This window comes from Stegostoma tigrinum, chromosome 6, assembly GCF_030684315.1.
Source record: "Stegostoma tigrinum isolate sSteTig4 chromosome 6, sSteTig4.hap1, whole genome shotgun sequence".
Taxonomy (NCBI): domain Eukaryota; kingdom Metazoa; phylum Chordata; class Chondrichthyes; order Orectolobiformes; family Stegostomatidae; genus Stegostoma; species Stegostoma tigrinum.
Window position 1 is genome coordinate 106160106 of NC_081359.1, and position 27709 is coordinate 106187814.

At 44.8% G+C, this 27709-nt stretch overlaps 1 protein-coding gene across 2 annotated transcripts in view; it reads right to left on the bottom strand.

The window, feature by feature from the left end:
- Positions 1-27709, bottom strand: part of myo7aa (myosin VIIAa) — a 152878-nt gene that overhangs the window by 66073 nt on the left and 59096 nt on the right. For both annotated transcript variants that reach the window (XM_048532748.2, XM_059646833.1), the window contains exons 17-22: positions 25960-26052; positions 13314-13408; positions 6154-6238; positions 4941-5159; positions 2936-3043; positions 935-1144 (exon numbers count right to left, since the gene is read on the bottom strand). In XM_048532748.2, the coding sequence (XP_048388705.1) occupies positions 935-1144; positions 2936-3043; positions 4941-5159; positions 6154-6238; positions 13314-13408; positions 25960-26052 (810 nt within the window). The remainder of the gene's footprint in view (positions 1-934; positions 1145-2935; positions 3044-4940; positions 5160-6153; positions 6239-13313; positions 13409-25959; positions 26053-27709) is intronic.

The following is a 27709-nucleotide window of genomic DNA, read 5'->3' on the forward strand; positions in this document are numbered from 1 at the left end:
CTCTACAACAGATTCCAGGTTGCCCTCCATCACTACTTTCCTTCAATGGGCTGATAAAAATTCTGCCAAACGTTTGTCTGAGTGAGTGGCCAACTTTTGGAACATGCTTCCTTCATAAAGCAGGGGGAGCAGAAGGTGCCAATTAATACAAATTAGATCGATCCATTCCAAAAGAATTTGAAAAAATAAAATCACTTCATAACAGAACATGGACACAGCTGAAACTTTTCCAGGATAACAAAGTGTGGAGCTGGATGAACACAGCCGGCCAAGCAGACCTTAGGAGCACAAAAGCTGACATTTCAGGCCTAGACCCTTCGTCAACTTTTCATTGTGTTTTAGGACACGTGCAAGAATGCCAAAATTCAAACAAATCACCACAACTGTTTACACTGCAGGAGAAGTGGATGACTGGCTGGCCGAGTTGCTGCTACCTAGTTCCACCCTGTTTGCTCCATAGGACATTAGCTCTGGCACAGCCAATTTAACACCAAATTAACACACTTGCATTTTGCATTGCAAATTGTTGTGAGCATTTGAAACTTAGCATTTTCGTGTTTGCCCTGACAATTTGAGATACCAAATCAGAATAATCTGGTAAAGAGGAAAATTGCCTCAGAAGAGGAGTAAGATCTTACAAAATGGCTCCTAAAAGCTCTCTAATTGCAAAACATTCTTATGCCATTTCTGGTTTGCGTTGAGTTTGAATTATTGCAAATTACTGCAAAGCTTAGTCAACAGTTCCATCGTGATGATAGTTTAAAAAAATTGATAACAGCATCTGCAGTTCTTACTATCTCATGGTACAAAGTGAAGTTGGAGATACACAGTAGACTAACAACTCCCACATCTTAGATCTGCCGCTAGATGGGGTCACTGACAATGGTTTCGTAGTCATTAGGGAAACCAGGAGTGAAGGAATCTACTTTAGTACCTCAAACCCAGATGGTGCTTGTCCCTCCTGTCCAGGCAATGGAGTGGGGCTGCCCAGAAAGCCAAACATTTTATCCACCATCTCAGAGTCGTTCACAGGCTCGTTGCGGGCTCTCTCCATTTGCTCCACCATCTCCTTCTTCCGACGGGCCTCCCTCCGCTCGTTCATCTCCCTCTCGGCATCTTCCCGAGCCAATTGGGCGAGGCGCTCCTGTGGTTCAAGAAGAACAGGAAATGAAAAACAAAACATTGTCAGCTAAACTTGCCAGTGGTCCCCAAAGGAGAAGGGGTGAGGGTCACCCACATTGGTGAAACATGGCTACACTTGGTTCAACTGGCCAAGCCAATACAATTCTGGATACAACAGACGACCAACAATAATCATTACAGCAGGCCTTTATTCTTTGATGGGACGTGGACAATTGCTGGAAAGATCAGTATTTGTTGGCCATCCCTAAGTGCCCTTGGACTCGGTGCCCATGTCAGAGGGCAGTTAGGAGTCGACACCAGTGTTGGGATCTGGAGTTACATGTAGGCCAGACCAGGTAGGTACAGAGGACGTCCTTCCCGAAAGAAAGGAGAAAAGAAAAAAAAAGTCATAAGCAGATGGATTTGTACAACTAACAATGATAGTTGGTATGATCACAGCCTCAGAGGCTAGCTTTGAGAGTCTAGGTTCATTTAGAAAATCAACTTCCACCAGCTGAAAATGGGATTTGAACTCACGTCCTAAACCAATAGGATGGGTCTCTGGAATGAAAGTCACCCTGTCCTCTGAGATAACGGACGGACGGACAAACAACACACAGAAAATAGACAGGCGGCCATTTGGCCCATTAAGCCAGTTCTGGCATTAGCTCATCTGTAATATGGCTGATCCTCAGTCTCATTGCCACAGTCCTCCTCCCCCAGACAAATGGACACTGCTAATGCGTGTAAAATATTTATTGGTAAATATATTTAGTGAGTAATTGCTATGGGTCTGGAGTCACAGAGGGTCAAATCAGGCAAGAATAACAGATTTGCTTCCCTAAAAAAGGACACATGACCCAGCTGGGTTCTTATGATGATCAATGGCAGCTGATGTTGGCTTTTTTATTCCAGTTGAACATAGATTGTACTGATCTGGTGGTTTTTGACCCACGCACAGGTCTGGGCCTCTGGATGGCATCACTCCGATTGTTGTAGGGTCCATGGAGGCACAGGCTGGGGTACACAGACGAGAATCTTAAAAATGGCAGAAGTGTTGGACCAGGAGCTAAACATAGGTCAGTGGAGGCGTGATGGAGGAAATAGGGGGATCAAGGTGGTGCACAAGGGTATGGGCTTTTGAGAATCTGCAAATTTGGGGGTGGCGGGAAGCAAGGTTGGAAAAGATGGCATCATTAGAATTGTCAAAGCAGAGGGAGAAGTATTGTAAACTAAAAAGAAGGTGTTTCAGCAACAGATGGGCTGTGGCAGGGACAGAGGCTGGTAATATGAAAGACATTACAGGTACATGAATAGGAAGGGGCTTAGAGGGATGTGGGCCAAATGGGACTAGACTAAATTAAAGACATCTGGTGAACAAAGGGTCTGATTCAGTGGTGTATAATTCTATGACTTGACAAGGCTCCTTAGATAACGTTGTCCAAGCTTGGGACCAGCATCATCTAGAAGGGCAGCAGATACATGGGAATGTCACCAGCTAGGACTTCCCCTCTGAACCACTCACCATCCTGGCTTGGAAATACATTGCCATTCCTTCAGCATCACTGGGTCAGAATCAGCAAATTCCCTCCCATTGTGGGTGCTCCTACACTCCAAACATGAGCAGCTCTCCACAGCTGCTGGAGGGCAATAACTGCTGCTCCAGCCAGTGACACCCACTTTCCCACAAACAATTTGCAGAGGGAGATCCCAACTCTGGCCGTTCTTGAGAATGATCAGAGTCCCAGATGCCACTGGCGGTTCCTCAGCCACTCATGGAAAATGGAGGACTGAGGTCATTCAAGTGACTCACCTGATGTTTCCTCTCTGCTTCCTCCTTGGCTTTTTTGCTGCTCATCTCCTTGCAAAGCCGTACCTCCTCAGCTAGGCGCATCTTCTCTGCTTCCAGCCTCCGGTGGTACTGGTGTGAAGGTAAGGGAGGATCACAAAAGAAAAGGATCAATTTCAGAGGTTTCAGTTACAGCTAGAGCTTTGAACCCACATTGAGTGAGCCAATGATATTTCAACAGCAGCTCAAATTGAGAAGAGATTTGCATTTACATATCGCTTTTTAATAACCTCAGACCCCCACTGTGTCTGACTTGTGTTACCTGCACATTGGAGGGCTCACCAAATTTACCTCTCAAACAAGTAGTGGCAGAGACGAAACAAAAGCAGGCAGCCAAATAGATTGGTTTGAGGCAGAGGTGGGGCAGCACCAGGGACCCAGGTTCAATTCCAGCCTCGGGCAACTGTGCAAACTCCACATAGACAGACATTCTCCATGCATCTGCATTGGTTTCCTGTGGGTGCTCTGTTTCCTCCCACAGTCCAAAGATGCGCAGGCTAGGTGGATTGGCCATGCTAAATTGCCCAGTGGTGTAGATTAGGTTGGGGGGTGGGAATGCTCCGAGGTTTGGTGGGGATTTGTTGGGCCAAAAAGGGCTAATTTCCACACCGTAGGGATTCTATGAGGCGCCACAAGTTGTGGGAAAAAGGAACAGTGAAAAGGAGCTCTGACCCTAAAAATCAGAGCACAGCAGGTGGACAAATTCATGAACAGGAAGGGATTGAGGGATACAGATTGTGTAAGTGAAGACAGTCTCAGTATGGAAGGGCAAAATGCGTCGGCGCGGGCTTGGAGGGCCTAAAGGGCCTGTTCCTGTGCTGTGCTGTTCTTTGTATTTGGCCCAGTGAGCCTGTGTGTTGGTGGCTTGAAAGTCAAACCCAATTAGTCACACTCCCTTTTGCCAAAGCCCTGGAAACACACAGTCTCTTATCATCAGGTATGAACCTAATTTGTGTTTGGTTTTACCTAGAGTTGTGTGTGTCAATGTATTCCAGACATTAGATCTCGAATACCTGGAGTTACTGGAATAATCCTGGAGCAGGATGGTACTGTCTCAACACTTATTACAATGGGGACTTCGTGCACTTGATGAAGCTGTTCTAGGCATCCAGAGACATGGACTGACTGGCCTCCTCATTCAATATTCTATCACATACTGTGTCGTTGAAAGGGCTGTATAATTAATCTCTGCTCTTTCCCATGGACCTACATTGGTTTCTTCTTCAAATATACGTTGAATTTCCATTTGATAGCTAACAATCTACGAGGACAGCACATTCCCAGTCATAATGCTGTTTTAAAAAGACCGCTCAAATGCTCTTTCCAGCTACTTTGTAAAAAATATATTCACAGGATGAGGGCGCCACTGGCGAGGCAGCATTTAGTGCCCAGAGGGCAGTTCGGAGTCACACTGCTGTGGATCTGGAGTCACATATAGGCCAGACCAGGTAAGGATGGCAGATTCCATTCCCTACAGGGCATTAGTGAAGCAGATAGTCTTCCAACAGTTGACAACGTATTCGTGGTCGTTATTAGACTTTTAATTCCAAATTTTTAAAAAATTTAAACAAGTTGAATTCAAATCCCACCATTTGCCATGGTGGGATTTGAATCTGATCCCCAGAGCATTCCCTGGATCTCTGGGGATCAGCAGCCCAGCAATAATACCACTGGGCCGCCACCTGCCCACTCAGGCAGCTGACGGTCAGTTCAGTTGGCTGGAGGGCTGATTTGCAATTCTGAGCAATGTTAACAGCATGGGTTCAATACCTGCACAGGCTGCAGTTACCATGAAAAGACTCAGCACAACCTCTCCCTACCAGAGGAGTGGTGACCCTCACTCAGTAGAGAGAGAGTAGCCTTAAAGATTGGCTGGGCTTTGGAGACTTGACTTTTAAAGTTAAGGCAGTCTCAGCTGCAAAGTAATGGGCACATCCTCCCTCCTGCCATTATAGGGAATGGCACTCACTTCTCCTCTCAGCCGCTTGAAGAGTCTACGTGCGATCATGCCTCGAACATAAGCTTGGATGGTAATGACAGCCCAGAAGCAATGGCGGAACGCTCTCCTCACCAAGTAACCGCGGCAATGGGCCTGGAACAGGATGATTCTCTTGCGAGCGAAGTGATACTGTGTGCAGAGCTTACGGGACCGGTAGAGCGCCTGGAGTCTGGAGAATCCGATTCGCATCTAAAACAAAGACAGATGAAGGAGGTATTGGTGCGGATGAAGGAGCGCAAATGATGCACTGCAGACTCAAGGCTAGTGTTGTTCATGCAGCAAAACTGAAAGCACAGCAGTGGAAGTGGGGGTGGGGGGGGGTGGGGTAGCTCCATGACCAACACACCACCTTCACACCTCTCCATGCAAATCATTGATCAGCCAGCTCAAGCTTATTTTCCTCTTACATTCAGCGATCACAAAAAAAAGGTCAAACACAACATCCTTTACAATTTATTAGCCCAGACAGACACGCTCCCCATTAATTTGTCACCACATTCTCCTGTTTAATAGATCATCTAAGGGACTCTTAAGAGGAAGTCTGGGTGAGCCTTACAAACCTGAACTCTATTTTGATTCGATTTATTGTTGGCAGATGTACAGAGACACCACGGAGAGAAAAACAAAGTGTCGACTTGTGTGGCCAACAGACAGATCACACCACAAACTGCATCAGGGTAATAGGGCCAGGCTCTCTCACAGGGTTACAGCTGTTTTTTTTTTTGGGGGGGGGCGGGTGGAGAGAGAGAGACAGACACAGGACTAAAAAAGAGGAAAAGGAAAAAAAATGATTTTAAAAAAGGGAAGAAAAAAAACATTAACATTTGAGGGGCCTGCGCACAAGTCCAACAACAATTGTGGAACTGATCATTCAGCAGGTTCTTTGGAGATTTGAACCTCAAAATCTCGAAAAGATAGGCAGCAGGCTCAGAGTACTGCCGCCTTCAAGTAACATTCCCTCCTGACTTAGGAATTGAGCTCCGTTCCTTCACTGTTGTTGGATCAAAATCCTGGAATTCCCTCCCTCATGGCCACACCACACAATACTGCAGCAATTGACAACAGCGCAACATCACCTTCTCAAGGAGAATTAGGGAACGGCAAGCCCACGTCAGTTTGGCCAACAACATTCACAAACAATTTTTAAACCAAAAATTACCAAGAAAGTGAACAGTTGACTTACAGTGCTGAAATTTTTCCGGCACTGATATCCACGCCAGGACTTCTGAATCACCATCACCGACTTCCTTATTTTTACAAAGTTTGACCTGTGGAAGATATTGAATTTTTTTAAAATAATCTCGCTTGGAACTTGGAGACCTACAGAGCAGTACAGCAATGAAATAGACCCTTGGGTAGAACTCATCCATGCTGTCCAAATATCCTAAAATCAATCCAGTCCCATTTGCCAGCATTTAGCTGATATCCCTCTAAATCCTTCCTATTCATGCACCCATCCAGATGCCTTTTAAACATGTTGTACTGTACTAGGCCCCAACACTTCCTCTGCCAGCTCATTCCAATAGGTGCACCACACTCTGCAATGACAAAGTGGCCCCTGAGGTCTCTTCAACCTTTCCCCCTCACCTTACACCAACACCCTCTAGCTTTGGACTCCCCTACCCTAGGGAAAATACCTTGGCTATTTACCCTATCCATGCCCCTCGTGATTTCATAAACCTCTATGAAAGGTCACTCCTCAGCCGCCGACACTCCGGGGAAGATAGCCCCAGCCTATTCAGCCTCTCCCTATAGCTCAAACCCAGAAACATTCTTGTAAATCTTTTCTGAACCCTTTCACAATGTTCTTCCTGTAGCAGGGAGGCCAGAATTGCACACAGTATTCCAAAAGTGGCCTAACCAATGTGCTGTACAGCTGCAACATGACCTTCTAAATCCCATACTCCACGCGCTGACCAATAAAGACAAGCATACGAAATGCCCCTTCATTTTCCTAATCTGTGATGCCACCTTCTTGGAGGTATGAGCCTGCACACCAATGTCTCTTAGTTCAGCAACACTCCAAGACCTTACCATCTAGTGTCTAAGTCTTGCCTCAATTTCCCTGTCTAAAAACAAACAGTGACTCACATCTCAATTAAACTCCACCTGCCCCTCGTTAGTCTAATAGCCCATCTGATTAAGATCCCATCGTACTCTTGGAGATAAACTTTTTTCACTGCCCCCTACACCTCCAATTTTGTGTCATCTGCAAGTTTACTAGCCATACCTCCTACGTTCACATCTAAATCTTTTACACAAAAGACTAAAAGCAGTGGATCCAACACCAGTCCTTGTGGCACACCACTGATCACAGGCCTACAGTCTGAAAAGCAGCCCTCCACCACCACCACCCTCTGTCTTCTACCCTTCGAGCTAGTTCTGTATCCAAATGGCTGGTTCTCCCTGTATTACATGTGATCCAACCTTGTTAACCAGTCTACCATGAGAAACCTTGTCAAACACCTTATGGAAGTCCATATAGATCTTATCCACTGCTCTGCCATCATCAATCCTCTTCATTACTTCTCCAATGAACCCAGATCAAGTTCAAGAGACACGGTTTTCCATGCACAAAGTCATGTTGACCATCCCTAATAAGTCCTTGCCTTTCCAAATACATGTACAGTCCTGTCCCTGAGGATTCCCCCCAACAACTTGCCCACCACCCATGTCAGGTTCACTGGCCTATGGCTCCCTGGCTTTTTAGCACCTTTCTTAAACAGTGGCACATTAGCCGACCTCCAGCTTTCCCACACCTCAACTGTGGCTATCAATGACACAAATATCTCAGCAAGGGACCCAGCAATCACTGCCCCAGCTTCCCACAAGATTCCAGGATACACCCGATCAGGTCCTGGGGATTAATCTACCTTTATATGTTTTAAGACATCCAGCACCACTTCCTTTGTAATATGGACATTTTTCAGGATGTTGCTATTTATTTCCCCACATTCTCTCTTCTGTATCCTTCTCCACAGTAAACACCGACACAAAATACTCATTTACCATTTTTCCCAATTTCCTGCAGTTCCACACATTGCTGATCTTTAAAGGGGTCTTATTCGCTCCCTAGTTATCTTTTTGTCCTTAATATTTGGAAAAAGCCTTTGGATTCTCCTTAACCCTCTTTAAGAAAGCTCTCATGTCCACTTTTCTCCTCTCCCAATTTCCATCTCAAGTATACTCTTACTGCCTTTCTCTCAAAAATAAGAGATGCAACACACAACCATATTAACTCTTGTGGAAAACTGTAGATTGGTAAAGTGGCCCAGTGTGCAAGAATCTCACTTCCGTGTCAGAAGGAAGCCAGTTCAATTCAGAAATTGAATTAGCTTTATTTCACAAGTACCCAAACAAGCACAGTGAAAAAAAGTTCATACGTCATCATCTCATATGCAAAGGCACCTAGATAGAGATTCTTCAGTACAAGTTCTTTGGGGGAGAAGTGAGAAGAAATAAGAAGTCCAGCAGTGACAGTGCCAATTATAGGAATAAACTAGAAAATAGTGAAGTAAGAAATTCAAAACTCAGTCTTTCTAATCCAGTCCACACCAGCACCTAGCCTCTGGTACATGAGGCTTCACCTCAAGGGTAGAGGCTGGGAGACGCCTCTGGAATCACCTGGAGACTGGAAATCCATGCTGTGACAGCAACGGACTGAGAGACCACCACATACTGTCAGAAGGCCACTACGCCAGGCTGAGAGATAGCCTCTAGGGCCATTACTAATGTCACCCTGAGAGTGCTACACTACCATTGGCGTTCTACCTTATAGAGACAAAGGTTTAAGCAGAAGGTCTGTGCACCCTCTCAGGTAGATTTAAAGATCCCAAGGCACCACTTTGTAGAAGAGCCAGGAATGTGCCATCCTCCAGGAATACACATCCTTCAACCAACATCTCCAAACAAAACCAAAAAATTAGCCAAAAGAAACTCCTGTTAGTATGAAGAAAAGCACAGTTAACAGAGAAAGTCTTAAATGTCAACTTTTCCCTCCACAGTTGCTACCTGATCTGTCAAGGGCTTCACAAAAAAAAAGAAATAGAAGTAAGGCACTGGACCATGTTTCCTGCCATTTAATAAAATCACCATTGGACTGTTAATCCAGAGACCCTGATATCATTGAGGCCTGGGATCAAATCCCACCACAACAGATGGTGGAATTTGAATTCAATAAAATATCTGGAATTAAGAATCTAAATGATGACAATGAAGCCATTGTTGAGAAAATCCATCTGGTTCACTAATGCCCTTGAGGGAAGGAAACTGCCATCCTTACCTGGTCTGGCCTATATAGTAAATAACGCCAGTGATGCCATCATCCCAGGAACAAATTTAAAAAAGATTGTTCAGACTGCACAAGTGCTTCAAATGTTACCCACAGTATTACAGGACAGGAGGGTGCATTCAAACAGGGCCCTTTCTAAACTGCAGCCAGTTAGCCAATGGTCAATGAGCCGACATTCAGAAATAATGTCAATATCACAGTTTCGAATCCCATCGCAGGTGAGGCAAACAGGACCTGCATTTTATACTGCAGCATAGCAAGTGCAAGGCAGGGACAAACGCAGTAATGATGGGCATATGTAGTGGTAAGCAGTGGCATTGGCATACGTGAGCGGGTTCTAAAATCAGCCGCAGAGGCCGGATGTCAGAGAAGGTCAGAGCAGCGAAGTGGGCAGGGGCACGTACATTCAGCCCTTTGAGCCTGCTCCACCATTCAACATTATCACGGCTGATCATTCAACTCAGTCCTGTGTTCCAATTTCTCCCCCATATCTCTTGATCCCTTTAGCCCCAAGAACTATCTAATTCCTTCTTGAAAACATTCAAATGTTTTGGCCACAATGCTACAGGGTCACCACTCCAAAGACATTTCTCACCTCAGTCCTACATAGAGACCCCTGGTTATGGGCTCCCCAACCTCTGAGGAAATCCTTCTTGCTTTTACCCTGTTGGAATTTTATAGCTTTGAGATCTCCCTGTCCCACTCCATTCTTCCAAAGTGAAGATGATCTAACAGATCCAGTCTCTCCTCATACATCAGTCCTGCATCCCAGGAATTCAGAGGGCTACGGTGTGGTCACAAAATTGTAAAGACTTCTTGCTTCCCATAAATTAAATGAAGGCACAGAAAGGATTTTTATTTTAAGTCCATAATAGCATTGAAAATCACAGATGTTGCCAGCTCCCCAAGAGCCCATTCGGACAGTACACGTTTTATTGTATTAGATTAAAAAAGTTTTAGCTGTAAAACACTAACTTAGTAGAGTGTTTCCTTAAACTATTTCCTTCCCTGCTCCTTTCCCTTAATCTCAAGATCATGCGAGTCCAAGTCATTTCCTTTCATGGTATCAGGCTATTACAGTTAACCCTCTAGTTGAACATACACAAACCAGAGTGCCAGTGGCAGAGCATCTCATGCCAGTGCATATATTTTATCCAAAAATCATCTTTTAATAGAGCCATAAATTGATACTCATACAGCATGGAAACAGACCCTTCAAACCAACTTGTCCATGCCAGAGTTTCCCCAGAATTAAACTCTGCTTGTGTTTGGTCCATATCCCATAGCCCTCCAAACCCTTCCCTAATCACGTACCTGTCCAACTGTCCTTTAAAAGGCTCGAACTGTACCTGCATCCACCACTTCCTCTGGGTATTCATTCCAAAGATGAACCACCCTTTTTGTGGGAAAAGTGGCCCCTCATGTCCCTTTCAAATTCTACCCACCACCCCTCCAATCTTAAAATCATGCCCTCTAGTTTTGAACTCCCCTACTTTGGGTAAAAGACCTTGGGTTATTTACCTTATCTATGGCCCTCAAGATTTTTATAATTTTCTATAGAGGTCACCCCTCAAACTCCTACGCTCTAGTGAAAAACATCCAAGCCCGACTACAACTCAAATCCTCCAGGCCCAGTTGCATCTTAGTAAATCTTTTCTGAACCCTCTCCAACATCATTATATCCATCCTAAACCAGGGCAACAAGAACTATACACAATAGCCCAGAAGAGGCCTCACCAACATCCCGTGCAACTTCAACTTGATGTCCCAACTGCTATACTCAAAACAATCTGAGCAATGAAAGCAAGTGTGCTAAATGCCTCCTTATCCACCCAACTACTTGTGATGCCGCTTTCAAGGAATTACATACCTGAGCCTCCCAACCCAGGTCTCTGCCACAACACTACCCAGGGCTCTACCATTAAGTGTAAAGTCCTACCCTTGTTTATTTGAAAAAGTGTAATACTTTATTTTATCCAAATTAAACTCCATCTGCTGCTTCTCAGCCCATTGGCCAAACTGATCAAAGCCTTTGTAGTTTAAGATAACTTTCATCACTGTTCCCCATACAACCAATTTTGGTGTCATCTGCCAACTTGCTAATCCATGCCTCCTAAACTGTCATCCAAATTATTTAGATAAATAACAGTGGACTCAGCACTGACTCCTGCAAAAACACTGGTGACAGACATGGACCCCACACCATTCTGTCTCTTGCTGTCAAGCCAATGTTGTATCCGATTGACTGCCTCGCCCTGAATTCCAGTGATCAACTTTAGTAATTAATGTACCATGGGGAACCCTGTCAAAGGCTTTACAACTACTAATAATAATAATGCAACAGGAGTGTTGGGAAAGAGATGAATATCACGCCATAGGTGTAAGCGTTCAAATAGATGAAAACTCTGGCGTTCAAAGAACTCCAGCACTCAGCTTTTCCTTGCTTTGTGGCTGTTGTAGATTAAATCAAGAGTTCGATTGATCTGATTGCTGAAGAAGTCCATTATTTTCAACCACATGGCTATCAGGTGGCAGCACTCTTGCCTCTGAAGCTCAAGGTCACAGGTACAAGTCTTATTTGGGGCTCAAGTGGGAACTAAACCAAGGTTGATGCTCCAGTACAGTACTGAGTGCGCATTGGACTGTCATGTGTGCTGTCCTTCAAAAAAAAGGGGATGGTAAATAGATAGACATTCCATTCTGCAATCTGCAGAAGATCCCAAGACACTATGTCAGATAGGAGGAAGGGATTACCCTGGTCAATATTGATCTCTTCATGGATATCACAAGTGCACATCTAGCCAATATGTACTCACTATCACATCAGTCATCAGTAATAAAAATTGTTGGTGAAAATTCTTATGGTGCTGCATTAGTGTCCCTGCCTCTGATCCAGGAGGGCTGGGTTCAAATTTCTACCTGCTAAAGGTAGACCATAACATCTGAACAGCGAGACTAGAAAATATCTAAAAAAGTGTTGGCAGTATCTTGGGGTCAGTCTCAGACGCCAACAGAAACTGAACTAAACAGACAGACAAGAACTGATGCTAATGAATCAAACAGAAAATTGCTGGAAAAGCTCAGCAGGTCTTGCAGTGTTTTTTGGAGTGAAGTCAGAGTTAACGTTTCAGGTCTAGTGATCTTTCCTCAGAATTGCACTTCTGAGGACGGGACACTGGATCCAAAACAGTAACTGGCTTCTCTCCACACGTACTGCCAGACCTACTAAGCTTTTCCAGCAATTTGTCATCAGAAACAGACTTTTCTCATTTAGAAACACCTTTTTTTGACATAATGAATTTAGCCAAAATGTAATTGCATTAGTGTTCATTCTATTTATAAAAAAGTTAGACAAATATCACTAAAAGATTTGTATGATTTAAGATCAAAGCCCCACATAAAGAGAAGGATTTAGATCTATTATTTGTTCATGGGACGTGGGCATCGCTGGCTAGGGCCAGTGTTTAGAGACAACCCCACTGCTGTGGGTCTAGAATCACATGTAGGCCAGACCATGCAAGGATGGCAGATTTCTTTCCCTGAATATTAGTGACCCAGGTAGGTCTGTACAACAAAGGGCAGTGGTCACATGGTAAGCATTGCATGAGCATTTCATCCTGAAATTCACATTTTAAAAAACCACCACCATCTGCTGCAGTGGGGTTTCAACCCATGTCAACAGAGCATTGGACCAGGGTTCTGGATTGCTAGTCCAGAGAAATATACCACGAGGCCACCACCGCATCAAAAAGGAGACAGCTAATATAATTGCATGTTGAGAACCTCCTCCTGTCCTCATGACTAGCATTGTTTACTTATTTTATGTTCAGGATAAATTCAGGGCTAGCAATGGCTGCTATCTGGTCTTTGCAGTGGTAGGGGAATAGGTTAAACATTGACATTAACATCAAACAGATCATGCTGCTCAAATGCCAGTGATTACTTTGCAGATACAAAGACACATTCACACAATTCCATTGAAAAGTGTTCCATTAAATCAGTGTCTTTTGAACAAAGCTGGGCTGCTGTATAATTGGTTTGACAAGCCTTACCTGTCTTTAAATCCACGAACCACTTTTTGAATGAGGATGACCTTGTCAGTGATGGCCTGGTCTCTCTCGATCTCCAGCAACATATCATGGTGATCCTGAATAAAACAAAACACACACAAGGCAAGCTTAGTGCTGATGGAAATAAACTCCATCACAATATCGTATATTCAAAGATAAAAGGTGGTAATGGCCCCTTCCACCAGCCTAGAGCTTAACAATATCTAACATTTCCTACTGTCATTGAGAGTCAGTGTCTTTATAGTACAGGAGGCAGCCCATCAACCCATCATCTGTGTGCTGGAAATCAAGTACCTGTCTATTCTAACCCCATGTGCCTTGTCGCCTTAGACGCTACGGCACTTTTATAGTGGGAATGAATGTTAATTGCATTATTGTTGATTCTGCTTGAGATTTGGTACCTCTTGCAAATTGTCCCGAGTACAAGAGAAAAAAAAAGTGTCAGCAATATGTACATGATATTTGAGCTTTGTACTACCCGAAGATTGATGATTTTCCAATAAGGCAGTAGTATGGTAATAGGACTGCTCATGTTTTCAAGACTTGGAGACAGGGAAGGAAGAACTACACTGGAGAACTGAATTCAACATTCTATATGCAAGGAGAATTGAAGAGTTTAATAGAATTCTAACAGGTCAAATTAGTCACTCGTAAACACAGGGGTCCAGTAGTCAACTAGGGATAGTCCAGCTCAGTAAAGCAACATTGAGAACAGGGTAGCCCTGGATATCTTGGAGAGAAATGAGAGGCGCCAAGACCAAGCAGAAATGAATCCAGGTACAAGCATTCAAGCAGGCTCAAACAATGAAAGGGGTCCAAATCATTACCAACACAAAATATTGATTGAGAATCAATGGAAATCTGAAACACTCCCCTATAAAAGCAGAAAAGCCACATCAATTCCAAATCCACAACCACCTCCCATTAGAAAGGCAAGGGCAACAGATACATGGGAACAGCACCATCTGCAAGTTCTCATCCAAGCCACTCACCATCCTGATTTGGAAGTATATCCCTGTTCTTTCAGTGTCACTGGATTAGAATCCCGGCATTCCCTCCCTAAGGGCATTTTGGGTCTATCTACAGCACACAGACAGCAGCAGCTCAAGATGGCAGCTCAACAACATCCTCAAGGACAACTCGGGACAGGCAATAAGTGCTGGCCCAGCCACATGCCATGAGAATGTTTTGTTTAAAAAAAGTGAAAATTTTACACAAAATGAAACACAAGCAGCACAAAAGGAGCAAGAAATCCAGGGTAAGCAAATGAAGGTATGGACGAACCGTGATCCAGGCAATGGTACAGGCTCCAAAAGGGTTGAATAGCCTACTCCGAGGAGAGAGTACCTTTAACTCCGAACTCATGCAAGGCATGGCTTTACTTTAGATGTGATCTCGCCTGGGCTCTGTTCAACTGCAGTAGGACATCTTTAATCCTTTAGTCAAATCTTAGGGAATTAAGACCAACAGATCATTTGTCTTCTTCATTAACATGCAGTTGCAGGAAGCAATGTTCACTGACAAGGCCTTTTGAAGTTCCACACATCCCAGTCTCTCACCATTTAAGAAATCCCCAGTATTCCTGTTTTTTTACACAAGTTGCCAACCTCTCATTTCAACTCTGTTCAAGAGATGAAGCAAGTGGGCAAAGATTTGGCAGATGGAAGACAATCTTAGTAACTACATCAGTTTTGGGTCATCCTCAAACTTGGAACTCAGATTTAGTCGCCACATCCATGTCACTCTTATAAGATGGTTAGCTGGAGGCCTGAGCACTGAGCCTTGACGCACCAAACCATTATGGCGTACAGTTCTGGTCACCGCATTATCAGGAGGCTGTGGAAGCTTTGGAAAGGGTGTAGAGGAGATTTATTAGGATGTTGCCTGGTATGGAGGGAAGGTCTTACGAGGAAAGGCTGAGGGACTTGAGGCTGTTTTCATTAGAGAGAAGGTTGAGAGGTGACTTAGTTGAAACATATAAAATAATCAGAGGGTTAGATAGTGTGGATAGGGAGAGCCTTTTTCCTAGGATGGTGACGGCAAGCATGAGGGGGCATAGCTTTAAATTGAGGGGTGAAAGATATAGGACAGATGTCAGAGGTAGTTTCTTTACTCAGTAGTGAGGGAACGGAACGCTTTGCCTGCAATGGTAGTAGATTCGCCAACTTTAGGTACATTTAAGTCACCATTGGATAAGCATATGGACGTACATGGAATAGTGTAGGTGAGATGGGCTTGAGATCGGTATGACAGGTCGGCACAACATCGAGGGCCGAAGGGCCTGTACTGTGCTGTAATGTTCTATGTTAAACAGAGTAACCCATTCAGCCCTACTGTTTTCTGTCGGTTAATTAAGTTTCCTGCCCATGCAAGTATAAATGATTTAAAAGTATAAAAGTAATCTGTTCAGAGATGTTATTACACACCTTCAGTGCAGGGCCTCCTGGCTCGGGGAGAGGAAGGAATGAAGGAAACTAGCACTGCTCCACAAGAGCCCTCTCCATGCCAGCACACACTTCCCAAAAACCCATGACCCCTAATGTTTCTTTACAAGTCTTTTGTAAAATGTTATTGAAAGCCTTTTGTCAATTTCAGTATACCATATCCACCTGTTCTCCCTCTTCTATTCTGATGGATGTAGACAGGAAAACTACTTTGTCAATTGCCTTTAGCTTTGTTGGCTGGTTCGCTGAACAAACTGGCTTTTGTGCAGTTATTTTGCCACTCTGAGTGTCAGTGGTTTGTAGCTTCCGTTGAAGCGCTGTAGTTCTGTCCAGCTCTGAATTTACACATCGTCTGGTCTGTTATGGCAGGAAGTCTTGTTTCTGGTTTTGTACCAAAGTGATATGTGGATGGGGTCTATTTCAGCATGTTTTTTTTTTAAAAACATTCACTGGTTGAAAACCAGGCCTCCAGGAACTCTTGTGCTGGTGTGTCTTGCTTGTCCTAGTGCTGTAATTTTGCCCCAGCGAACTGGATGCCGTTCTATGTTTGTGCATTGAAACGAGGAAACAATTTGATTTGAGATAGTCAGCATGGATTTTTCAAGGGCAGGTCGTGTCTCACAAACCTCAGTTTTTTTGAGAAGGTGACCAAGCATGTGGATGAGGGTCAGGCAGTTGACGTGGTATACATGGACTTCAGTAAAGCCTTTGATAAGGTTCCACATGGTAGGCTATTGGAGAAAACACAGAGGTACGGGATTGAGGGAGATTTAGCAGTTTGGATTAGAAACTGGCTTTCTGTAAGAAGGCAAAATATTCAGCCTGAAGCCAGATCACTAGTGATGTGCCTCAAGGATCTGTTTTGGGACCACTGCTGTTTGTCATTTTTATAAATGACTTGGACACAGGTGTAGGTGGATGGGTTAGTAAGTTTGCAGATGACACTAAAGTCGTTGGAGTGGTGGACAGTGTGGAAGAATGTTGCAGGGAGACTTGGATAAACTGCAGAATTGGGCTGAAAGGTGGCAAATGGAGTTCAATACAGATAAATGTGAGGTGATTCACTTTGGGAAGAATAATAGGAAGGCAGAATACTGGGTCAATGGAAAGATTCTTGGTAGTGTGGATGTGCAGAGGGATCTTGGTGTCCACGTACATAGATCCCTGAAAGTTGCCACCCAGGTTGATAGTGCTGTTAAGGCGGCTTATGGTGTGTTAGGTTTTATTGGTAGAGGGATTGAGTTCCGGAGCCTTGATGTCATGCTGCAACTATACAAAATAGTAGTGCGGCCTCACTTGGAATATTGCATGCAGTTCTGGTCGCCCCATTACAGGAAGGAGGTGGAAGCATTGGAAGAGGGGCAGAGGAGATTTACCAGGATGTTGCCTGGTCCGGAGTGCAGGCCCTAATGAAGAAAGGCTGAGGGGACTTGGGTCTGTTCTCATTGGAGAGAAGGAGGCTAATAGGGGATTTAATAGAGACATACAAGATGATCAGAGGATTAGATAGGGTAAACAGTGAGAGTCTTTTTCTGAGGATGATGACGGCTTCAGCTTGTATAAGGGGGCTAGCTACAAATTGAGGGGTGATAGATTTAAGATAGATATCAGAGGCAGGTTCTTTACTCGGTGGTAAATGCGTGGAAGATCCTGTCTGCCAATGTAGTTAACTCAGCCACATTAGGGGCATTTAAACAGTCCTTGGATAGGCATATGGATGATGATGGGATAGTGTAAGGGGATGGGCATAGATTAGTTCACAGGCTGGCACAACAGCGAGGGCCAAAGGGCCTGTTCTGCGCTGTATTGTTCTATGTTCTAAGGGGAAAGTTGGTCACGCTGTTTTGCTGGGAGTTGGTGTTCACATGTCCTGATTGACAGAGTTTCCTATCAGTCTATCCTACGTCATGTTTCTGGCAGTTGCTGCAAGGTATTTTGTGTATCACAGTTGTCCTGCTCATTGTGGGTATGGGATCTTTCATCTTTGAGTGTCACTGTCAGTTTGTGTCCTTATTCCACAAGGTTGTGGCAGCCTTGTAGTCAGACTGATCTGTTCTTAAGAGGGTAGAGCTGCCGGTGTGTTGGGGCATACTGTGTCTTCTTGGTAGTGTGTTTGCCAGCCCCCTCCCCTCCAAAAAAAAAAGAGAAAAAATGCTGTTAGGATAACCAATAAAAACCAAGAGAACTGAGGATGCTGTAAGTGAGGAACAAAAACAAAGTTGTTGGAAAAGCTCAGCAGGTCTGGCAGCATCTGTGAAGGAAGAAAATAGTTAACATTTAAGGTCCAGAACGGATGGTGGCTGGGAAAACGTCAGTTTATATGCAGAAAATAGGGAGGTGTGGGGGGGTAGGGAGTAAACAATAGGATACAGCCCCATCATTTACTCCATACCCCACCCACCTCCCTATTGTCTGCATATAAACTGACATTTTCCCAGCCATCAGTTCAGAAGAAGAGTCACCAGACCCGAAACATGAACTGTTTTTTTCCTTCACAGATGCTGCCAGACCTGAGCTCTTCCAGCAACTTTGTTTTTGTTGCTGTTAGGATAATCATTGCTTGCAAACCAAACAACTCCAACTGCCATCTGAGCCACAGATCTTTGTTAAAACATTAAATATCCCCTTTAGCAGCTCACATCTCAGCTAGATTTCCTCCCTCTAAACTCCTGAGCGTAGGGGCCTCAACTGGTCACTCTCTCCTAAGAGAAATTCCATATCTCCGGGATCAAATCTTGTGAACCTTCTCTGCGATTCCCTCTCCCCAGGCGACAAGGTCAAAGACTGTATACTATTCTCCAGCTGTAGTCTCACTGCTACAATCGTTTTAGTTGCAGTGTCATTTCCCTATTTCTAAATAGTCAATACCTTGAGCCAAAAAATACACAATCACTGCTGTTGGGTGGCCCACAAAATAGACCTCCTGAAGCTCTGGAGATAACAAGGTGTAGAGCTGGATGAACACAGCTAGGCCCGAAATGTCAGCTTTCTTGCTCCTGATGCTGCTCGGCCTGATGTGTTGATCCAGCTCCACACTGTTCTCAGATTCTCTAGCATCTGCAGTTCCCATTATCTCTCTACTCCTGAAGCTCTGTCCCCTTCTTGTTTCAGTTCTATCCAAACTGATTCTCCACCTTGACTAGCCTCTGCTGAGTATTTCAAACAGGATGGCAGCTGACAGCACACTTTGGTAACACACATTTATAGTTTTAAGAGCCACATGCCATCAGCAATATTTCATGACCCTTGGCTGACAGTGCCCTCCCCCCAAATCCCCTCCCATCCCATGTGATTTCAACATGTAAAAAATTTCCTAAAATAAATCTCTCCACTCACTTATTCTTGGGTTTTTCTTCCTTTGCCATGGCAACAGCCTTCCACAATCACTGTCCCATAAGATGATCTGGAGTTTCCGGATTGGGAGTGGGAATTTCCCGTTGTCCTCAGCCATAAACAAATAAGAAACGAACAAAGCAGCTTCCTGACATAGGCACAGCTGAGACTAACTGATTAAAACCTTATCCACCCATAGCAGAGTTTTAAAAAACAAGGCTGTTCCCTTAGTCAGTCACTGGTCTCAGTGCTGTCACTATCACAAGGACTGGAGTATTTACAAAAGGCACTGAAGCGCTTTGTACGACTGTTACTGAAATGAAAAAATAGACCCTCCAGTTGCCTAAAGGCAGATATAAGGGAGGGAGGATTTAAAGGGTGGGAATTCCAGACCTAAATTCTAGTTGAAACAGCTGAGGGCAAGACCATCGAGAGTACAGCAGGGAAACATTGGTGATTCACAAGGGGCCAGCTTTATATTACTGTAGGAAGCAAACTACCATCCTAACCTGGGTCAAGCCTACTGGAGACTCCAGGCCTGCAGCAAACAGAATTGACACTCTACTATCCTCAAAAGTCTGAGCAAGCCGCTCAGTTCAAGGGCAATTAGAGGCAGATTAAGAAAATGCTGGCCCAGCTGCCTCATCCCACATGAAAATAAAAACAGTGGGTAATCTCAATGAGTAACAAGTTGCATGTCTTCTCATCTGCGTGGCCCACTCATTAGTGAATTCCGAGCTAAGGGCCACTCCACAGAGCTCCGTTTATTCAAGGATAGTTTATTTACAGAAGGTGACAGGCGCTCTTAATTCAAAGCCCCTGTCCTCAGTCTCCCAGTATCTATCCTACAGATAGAATTGCACTGGAGGCAATTCAGAAGAGGTTCACAAGATTGATTCCAGTCTGTCCCAGCCACATCACATGGCATTCCGGGTTTGAGGCGCAGTATCCAAGAGCTGGTTGGAGAGACAGACTCAATAAAAGGTTCTCCACCTGGCCACCAGGCCATTATTTAGATAGAAATAACATCAAGAGCCATATGGAAAGGGCAGGGGGGGGAAGATGACAAGACATTACGACAGTTACTCAGACCTGTGTACCCCGATGGGCTGAATGGCTGCTGCCTCTGTTTGTACATGTGCCATGATCACTGTCGGTAACATCTGTTGCCCCTCCTGAATTGTCCTTGAACTGACAGGCTTACTCATCCATTTCAGAGAGCAACCCCATTGCTGAGAGCGTGGAGTCACACGTACACCAGGCCCAGTAAGGATGGCAGTTTCTTTCCCTGAACGGTGTCAGAGAACCAAATGGATTTTAAAAAATAATTGATAACTTCATTAATATCTCTTGTCCGAGTGATGGTAATGGAATTTAAGTTCTGTCAGCTCTTTATGGTTGGATCTGAACCCACGTCCCAAGCATTCACCTGGGTCTCTGAATGAATGGCCTCGTGACACTACCACTGTGCTACTATCCCTCATCTTTGAGATTCTGAAATTCACTATTTCCATTCAAATACAAGTAGATCACACTTGTTTGCAAATGAATGGGAATTCCTTACTGTCCAGTTTCAGAATCTTGTCATACACATTTCGTCTCTTTAATAAACTGCACCAGAGTACAACGTGGAAAATCTCTTTCAATGAGAGCAAAGATATGGAACAGATTATCGGATTAAGTATCTTATTGACTAACAGCGCTACCCTCCTTAGGGAAGGTAAAAGATCCTGTACTGCTACTTCGAGAGACTAGGAATAAACTCCCCTTTTTTGGTCAACATCCATCCATCAGCGTCACAAACAGATTGCCTGGCCGTTTATCACACTGCGGTTCCAGGGAGCTCGCTGTGGGAGGATGGCTGCTGTGTTTCTGGTTGCATTTGCAATACAAGTCTTCAGAGAGGAGTTCACGAGTTGTAGCACATGTTGGATCTCTGATGGTCCACGTTACTGAGATACAATGAAGAGCACGGGTCTATCCCACGGCCAGTCAGCTTAACATTCCAATGGAATCAGCCTATCACAAAGCTGACCATCATCTCCCCTGGATCCAGGTAACTGCAGGCTAAAAGGCTCCAACAAAGGATGGTTGAACCAGCTGACAGTGTGATACTTAGGGTTTTTCCAGAAACTTGCATCAGAGATTGGAGAAGGGCTTTGGAAGCCAAGAACTAACTCTGCCAGTAGCCCTCACTGCAACATAAGGCAGGAGTGGGCCATTCAGCCCCACGTCCACTCTGCCATTCCACACAATCATGCCCGAGCATTCAGCTCAGACCCCTGTTCCTGCTTTCTCCAGAGCCTTTAATCCCTTTAGCCCCAAGAATTGACTCCTTCTTGAAAATATCCAGTGTTCTGAGGCTGAACATTCCAGACTCACTGTGCCTGCTCCAGTTCCAATACCAAACTCCTTTCTTTGCCCCTTATCGCTGCACACCATTACCAGCCCAAAAACAAAGACCAAATGCCTTTCCTGAAAGCCTCAACTGAGCCTGCCTCCGCCACATTTCCACGCAATGCATTCCAGACCCTAACTACTCAATGCATGCAAAAAAATTTTAAAAATGAAATTAAGAGGTTCACCATGCGCTGGGTGAAGCTTTTTCTCCTCAAAAAGTCAGTCATACAGTACGGAAACAGACCTTTTGGTCCAACTTATCCATGTAACTGGACATCAAGATGTAGAGTTGGATGAACACAGCAAGCCAAGCAGCAGAGGAGCAGGAAAGCTGATGTTTGGGGCCTAGACCCTTCTCCAGAAATCAGAAACGCAGTTCCTACTAGCCCATCCCAATCAGACAATCCCGTTTGCCAGCATTTGGCCCATATCCCTCTAAGCCCTTCCTATTCATATACCCATCCTGATGCCTTTTAAATGTTGTAATTGTACCAGCCTCCATCACTTCCTCTGGCATCTCATTCCATACATGCACCACCCTCTGCATGAAAAAGTTACCCCTCCTATCCCGTTTTAAAATCTCTCCTCTCGCCTTAAACCCATGCCCTCTAGCTTTGGACTCCCCCTACCCTGGGAAAAAGACCTTCTCTATGGTCTTCACCTGAACCAGAGGGGTACTGATATCTTGGGGGGGGGTTTCAACTGATTCAGCAGGGGGATGGGCACCAAAATTGTAGTTTGACTATACAAAAAAGGTTGAGGGTAGGGTGGTCCGAAATTAAAAAAAAGTTTCAGGGAAGCAAGATGGCACTGGCAGATGGCACCGGCAAGCAAGATGTTGGATTGAAGTGTCTACTTCAATGCCAGGAGCATCCAGAATAAGGTGGGTGAACTTGCAGCATGGGTTAGTACCTGGGACTTTGATGTTGTGGCCATTTCGGAGACATGGATAGAGCAGGGACAGGAATGGTTGTTGCAGGTTCCGGGATTTAGATGTTTCAGTAAGAACAGAGAAGATGGTAAAAAGGGGCGGAGGTGTGGCATTCTTGGTCAAGGGCAGTATTACAGCTGCAGAAAGGATGTTTGGGAACTCGTCAACTGAGGTAAGAAAACGGAAAGGAGAGGTCACCCTGTTGGGAGTTTTCTACAGGCCTCCAAATAGCTCCAGAGATGTAGAGGAAAGGATAGCAAAGATGATTCTCGATAGGAGTGAGAGAGACAGGGTAGATGTCGTGGGGGACTTCAACTTTCCAAATATTGACTGGGAACACTATAGTTAGAGTACAATAGATGGGTCAGTTTTTGTCCAGTGTGTGCAGGAGGGCTTCCTGACAGTATGTAGATAGGCCAACAAGGGGCGAAGCCACATTAGATTTGGTATTGGGTAACGAGCCCGGCCAGATGTTAGATTTGGAAGTAGGTGAGCACTTTGGTGATAGCGATCACAATTCTGTTATGTTTACTTTAGTGATGGAAAGGGATAGGTGTATACCACTGGGCAAGAGAGAGTTATAGCTGGGGGAAAGGCAATTACGATGAGATTAGGCAAGATTTAGGGAGCATAGAATGGGGACAGAAACTGCAGGGGACAGGCACATTAGAAATGTGGAGCTTATTCAAGGAAAACCTCCTGTGTGTCCTAGATAAGTATGTACCTGTCAGGCAGGGAGGAAGCTGTACAGTGTGGGAGCCATGGTTTACGAAGGAGGTGGAATCTCTGGTCAAGAGGAAAAAGGCGGCTTATGTTAGGAGGAGATATGAAGGCTCAGTTAGGGAACTTGAGGGCTACGAGGTAGCCAGGAAAGACCTAAAGAGAGAGCTCAGAAGAGCCAAGAGGAGACATGAGAAGTTGTTGGCGGATAGGATCAGGGTAAACCCTAAGGCTTTCTATAGGTATTTAAGGAATAAAAGAATGACATAAGAAAGATTAGGTTCAATCAAGGATAGTAGTGGTAAGTTGCGTGTGGAATCAGATGAGATAGGGGAAGCGCTAAATGAATATTTTTCAACAGTATTCACTCTAGAAAAACGACAATGTTGTCAAGGAGATTAGTGAGATACAGGCTACTAGACTAGGTGGGATTGAGGTTCACAAGGAAGAGGTATTAGAAATCCTTCAGAAGGTGAAGATAGATAAGTCCCCTGGGCCGGATGGGATTTATCCTCCCTGGCTTCCCAGAGGATCTGAGGAAGTTGCCGAGCCCTTGGCATTGATCTTTAACTCGTCATTGTCTACAGGAGTAGTGCCAGATGACTGGAGGATAGCAAATGTGGTTCCCCTGTTCAAGAAGGGGAGTAGAGACAACCCTGGTAATTATAGACCAGAGAGCCTTACCTCAGTTGTTGGTAAAGTGTTGGAAAAGGTTAAGGGATAGGATTTATAATCATCTAGAAAAGAATAAATTGATTAGGGATAGTCAGCACGGTTTTGGTGAAGGGTCGTGCCTCACAAACCTTGAGTTCTTTGAGAAGGTGACCAAACAGGTAGATGAGAGTAAACCGGTTGATGTGGGGTATATGGATTTCAGCAAGGCGTTCGATAAGGTTCCCCACAATAGGCTATTGTACAAAATGCAGAGGAATGGAATTGTGGGAGATATAGCAGTTTGGATCGGAAATTGGCTTGCTGAAAGAAGACAGAGGGTGGTGGTTGATGGGAAATGTTCATCCTGGAGACCAGTTACAAGTGGTGTACTGCAAGGGTCGGTGTTGGGTCCACTGCTGTTGGTCATTTTTATAAGTGACCTGGATGAGGGCATAGAAGGATGGGTTAGTAAATTTGCAGACAACACCAAGGTCGGTGGAGTTGTGGATAGTGACGAAGGATGCTGTAGGTTGCAGAGAGACATAGATAAGCTGCAGAGCTGGGCTGAGAGGTGGCAAATGGAGTTTAATGCAGACAAGTGTGAGGTGATGCACTTTGGTAGGAGTAACCAGAAGGCAAAGTACTGGGCTAATGGTAAGATTCTTAGTAGTGTAGATGAGCAGAGAGATCTCGGTGTCCATGTACACAGATCCTTGAAAGTTGCCACCCAGGTTGACAGGGCTGTTAAGAAGGCATACAGTGTTTTAGCTTTTATTAATAGAGGGATCGAGTTCCAGAACAAAGAGGTTATGGTGAAGCTGTACAAAACTCTGGTGCAGCCACACTTGGGAGTATTGTGTACAGTTCTGATCACCACATAAGAAGGATGTGGAAGCTTTGGAAAGGGTGTAGAGGAGATTTACTAGGATGTTGCCTGGTATAGAGGGAAGGTCTTACGAGGAAAGGCTGAGGGACTTGAGGCTGTTTTCGTTAGAGAGAAGAAGGTTGAGAGGTGACTTAATTGAAACATATAAAATAATCAGAGGGTTAGATAGGGTGGATAGGGAGAGCCTTTTTCCTAGGATGGTGACGGCGAGCACGAGGGGGCATAGCTTTAAATTGAGGGGTGAAAGATATAGAATAGATGTCAGAGGTAGTTTCTTTACTCAGAGAGTAGTGAGGGAATGGAACGCTTTGCCTGCAACGGCAGTAGATTCGCCAACTTTAGGTACATTTAAGTCGTCATTGGACGAGCATATGGACGTACATGGAATAGTGTAGGTTAGATGGGCTTGAGATCGGTACGACAGGTCGGCACAACAGAGGGCCGAAGGGCCCTTAGTGTGCTGTAATGTTCTATGTTCTATTTAACTATGGCCCTTGTGATTTTAAAACCTCTATAAAGGACACCCCTCAGCCTCCGACGCTCCAGGGAAAATAGCCCCAGCCTATTCAGCCTCTCCCGAGAGCTCTAACCCTCCGACCCTGGCAACATTGTTGTAAATCTTTTCTGTACCCTCTCAGGTTTAATATCATCTTTCCTACGGCACAGAGACCAGAATTGTACGCAGTATTCTAAAAAGGTGGCTTCAGTAGTGTCCTGTACTACCGTAAGGTGACATCCCAACTCCTGTACTAAACATTTAACCAATGAAGGCAAGCATGCCAGATGCCTTCATCACCCTGTCCACCTGCGACACCTTCACAGAACTATATGCCTGAACCTCTGGGTTACTTTGTCTGACAAATACCTTCAGAGCCCTAATGTTAGCCGAGTAAGTCCTGCACTGGTTGACCTTAGCAAACTACAACACCTCAAATTAAACTCCATCTGCCATCCCTTGGCCCATTGGCTCAAGGTCGTAATCTCAGTCTTGTATGACCCACCCAGTATCTCAGACCGATGTCTGGCTCACCTCCTTTCTGCATTTACCTTGCCTGATCTTGTTGGACATTTATATGTTTCTCAGGAGATTCCTCCCCACCCTCACCTCTCATTCTCGTAAACTCCACTGAACATAGTCCAAACCAATCCAGTCTCTTCATACTCCAGTCCTGCCACTCCAGGAATCAGCCTGAAACACTCACTTTCTCTGCTGGCGACAGAATATTTTTCTGTTCTTTTTAAAAAGAAAAAAGAACACACCTTTAGGAAAATCTTTGTCTTTCCAATTTTCCAGTCTCCGTCTTGTCCCAGAACAGTCTCTGCTATCCGTTGACATGTGCCACGCAAATCTCCCTAGTGACAGAAAAGGAGATTTGTTTTAAAAAAGTCTTACTCTAGAATGAAAACAAGAAGAGCTGGTCCTGACTCCAGAACACACCCATGACCTGGTGCCAATGGATGCCATTAAATGAGCAGCAACCCCTGAGCCACACAGTTTCACCCCATTCCAGGCAGGACCATGTAATCTCAAACAAGTCTTCACTGCTGCAAGGAGTATGTGAAACATCAGGGGCACTAACTTTTTGAAAGCAATCATATCTTTATCAAGGCAGTGAAACAGACCAGTGGGAAGCACCTTCCAAGTGAGATCACCAAATAGGAGTAGGTCACTCAACAGGATCATGACTGATCTGATTTGGCCTTAAAATGGTATCTCCTTGCCTAGCCACCCCTCCATCCCCAACATCTGTCCAACTCCAAGTTAAGCTTTCCCTAACTCAGCCCAAACCTATTCGTTCACCACCCTCCCCTGCTCTTGCTGGGAATAAAAATCTTGACAGATTAAAAGAATCACAGACAATATCCCTCCTCATCTCCATCTTAAATGGGAGATATCTTCATTTTTAAACTGGGCTCTCAATTATGGATTGCAGACAGCTTGTGCTGCAGTGAATAGTGTCCCTGCTTCGCAGATGGATACGGATGTTCTTTACAAGAAGAGCGGGAGATAACATCCCAGGTGCTGTAAGCAATAAAGGGAAATGCCATTTTTGGCCTTCACTGCTAGAGGCTTAGAGTTTAAAGAACAGGGCAGTCTTGCCTGGGAACCCTGCAGCCTAATGGTATCAATGTGGACTTCACCAGTTTCAAAATCTCCCCTTCCCCAACTGCATCCCTAAACCAGCCCAGTCCGTCCCCTCCCCCCACTGCACCACACAACCAGCCCAGCTCCTCCACTCCACCCACTGCATCCCAAAACCAGTCCAACCCGTCTCCGCCTCCCTTACCTGTTCTTCCTCTCACCCATCCCTTCCTCCCACCCCAAGCCTCACCCCCATCTACCTACTAACCTCATCCCATCTCCTTGACCTGTCCGTCTTCCTTGGACTGACCTATCCCCTCCCTACCTATATATACACTCTCTCCACCTTCGGTCCGCCTCCCCCTCTCTCCCTATTTATTCCAGAACCCTCACCCCAACCCCCTCTCTGATGAAGGGTCTAGGCCCGAAACGTCAGCTTTTGTGCTCCTGAGATGCTGCTTGGCCTGCTGTGTTCATCCAGTCTCACATTTTGTTGTCTTGGATTCTGCAGTTCCCATTATCTCTCAGTCTTGTTACAACTGTTCACTGCATCAGTGAGGCCACACCTTTGTCTGCTGCAGAGTTTTAGTCCCCATACTTAAAACAGATATCCTGTCATTGGAGGTAGTTCAAAAAGATTCACTCAGCCCATTCCTGGCAGGCAGGGATTACCATATCAAGGGTGGCTAAAACAGTTAGGCCTTCATTTATTAGAATATTGAATAAAGCAATGGACTGGACCAAACCCCTCTAACTACATTAAAGGAGACAGACAGACCATAAAATTTATCTTTAAGAAGGTATTGTGTTCCAGATGTGATTCACTTGATCCACTACTGGGCTTTAAGCAAAACACTATTCTTAGTGTTAAAACACAAATAAAGCGCTATCAAAACTTTAACAATATTGAATTGCTTAAAAAATATA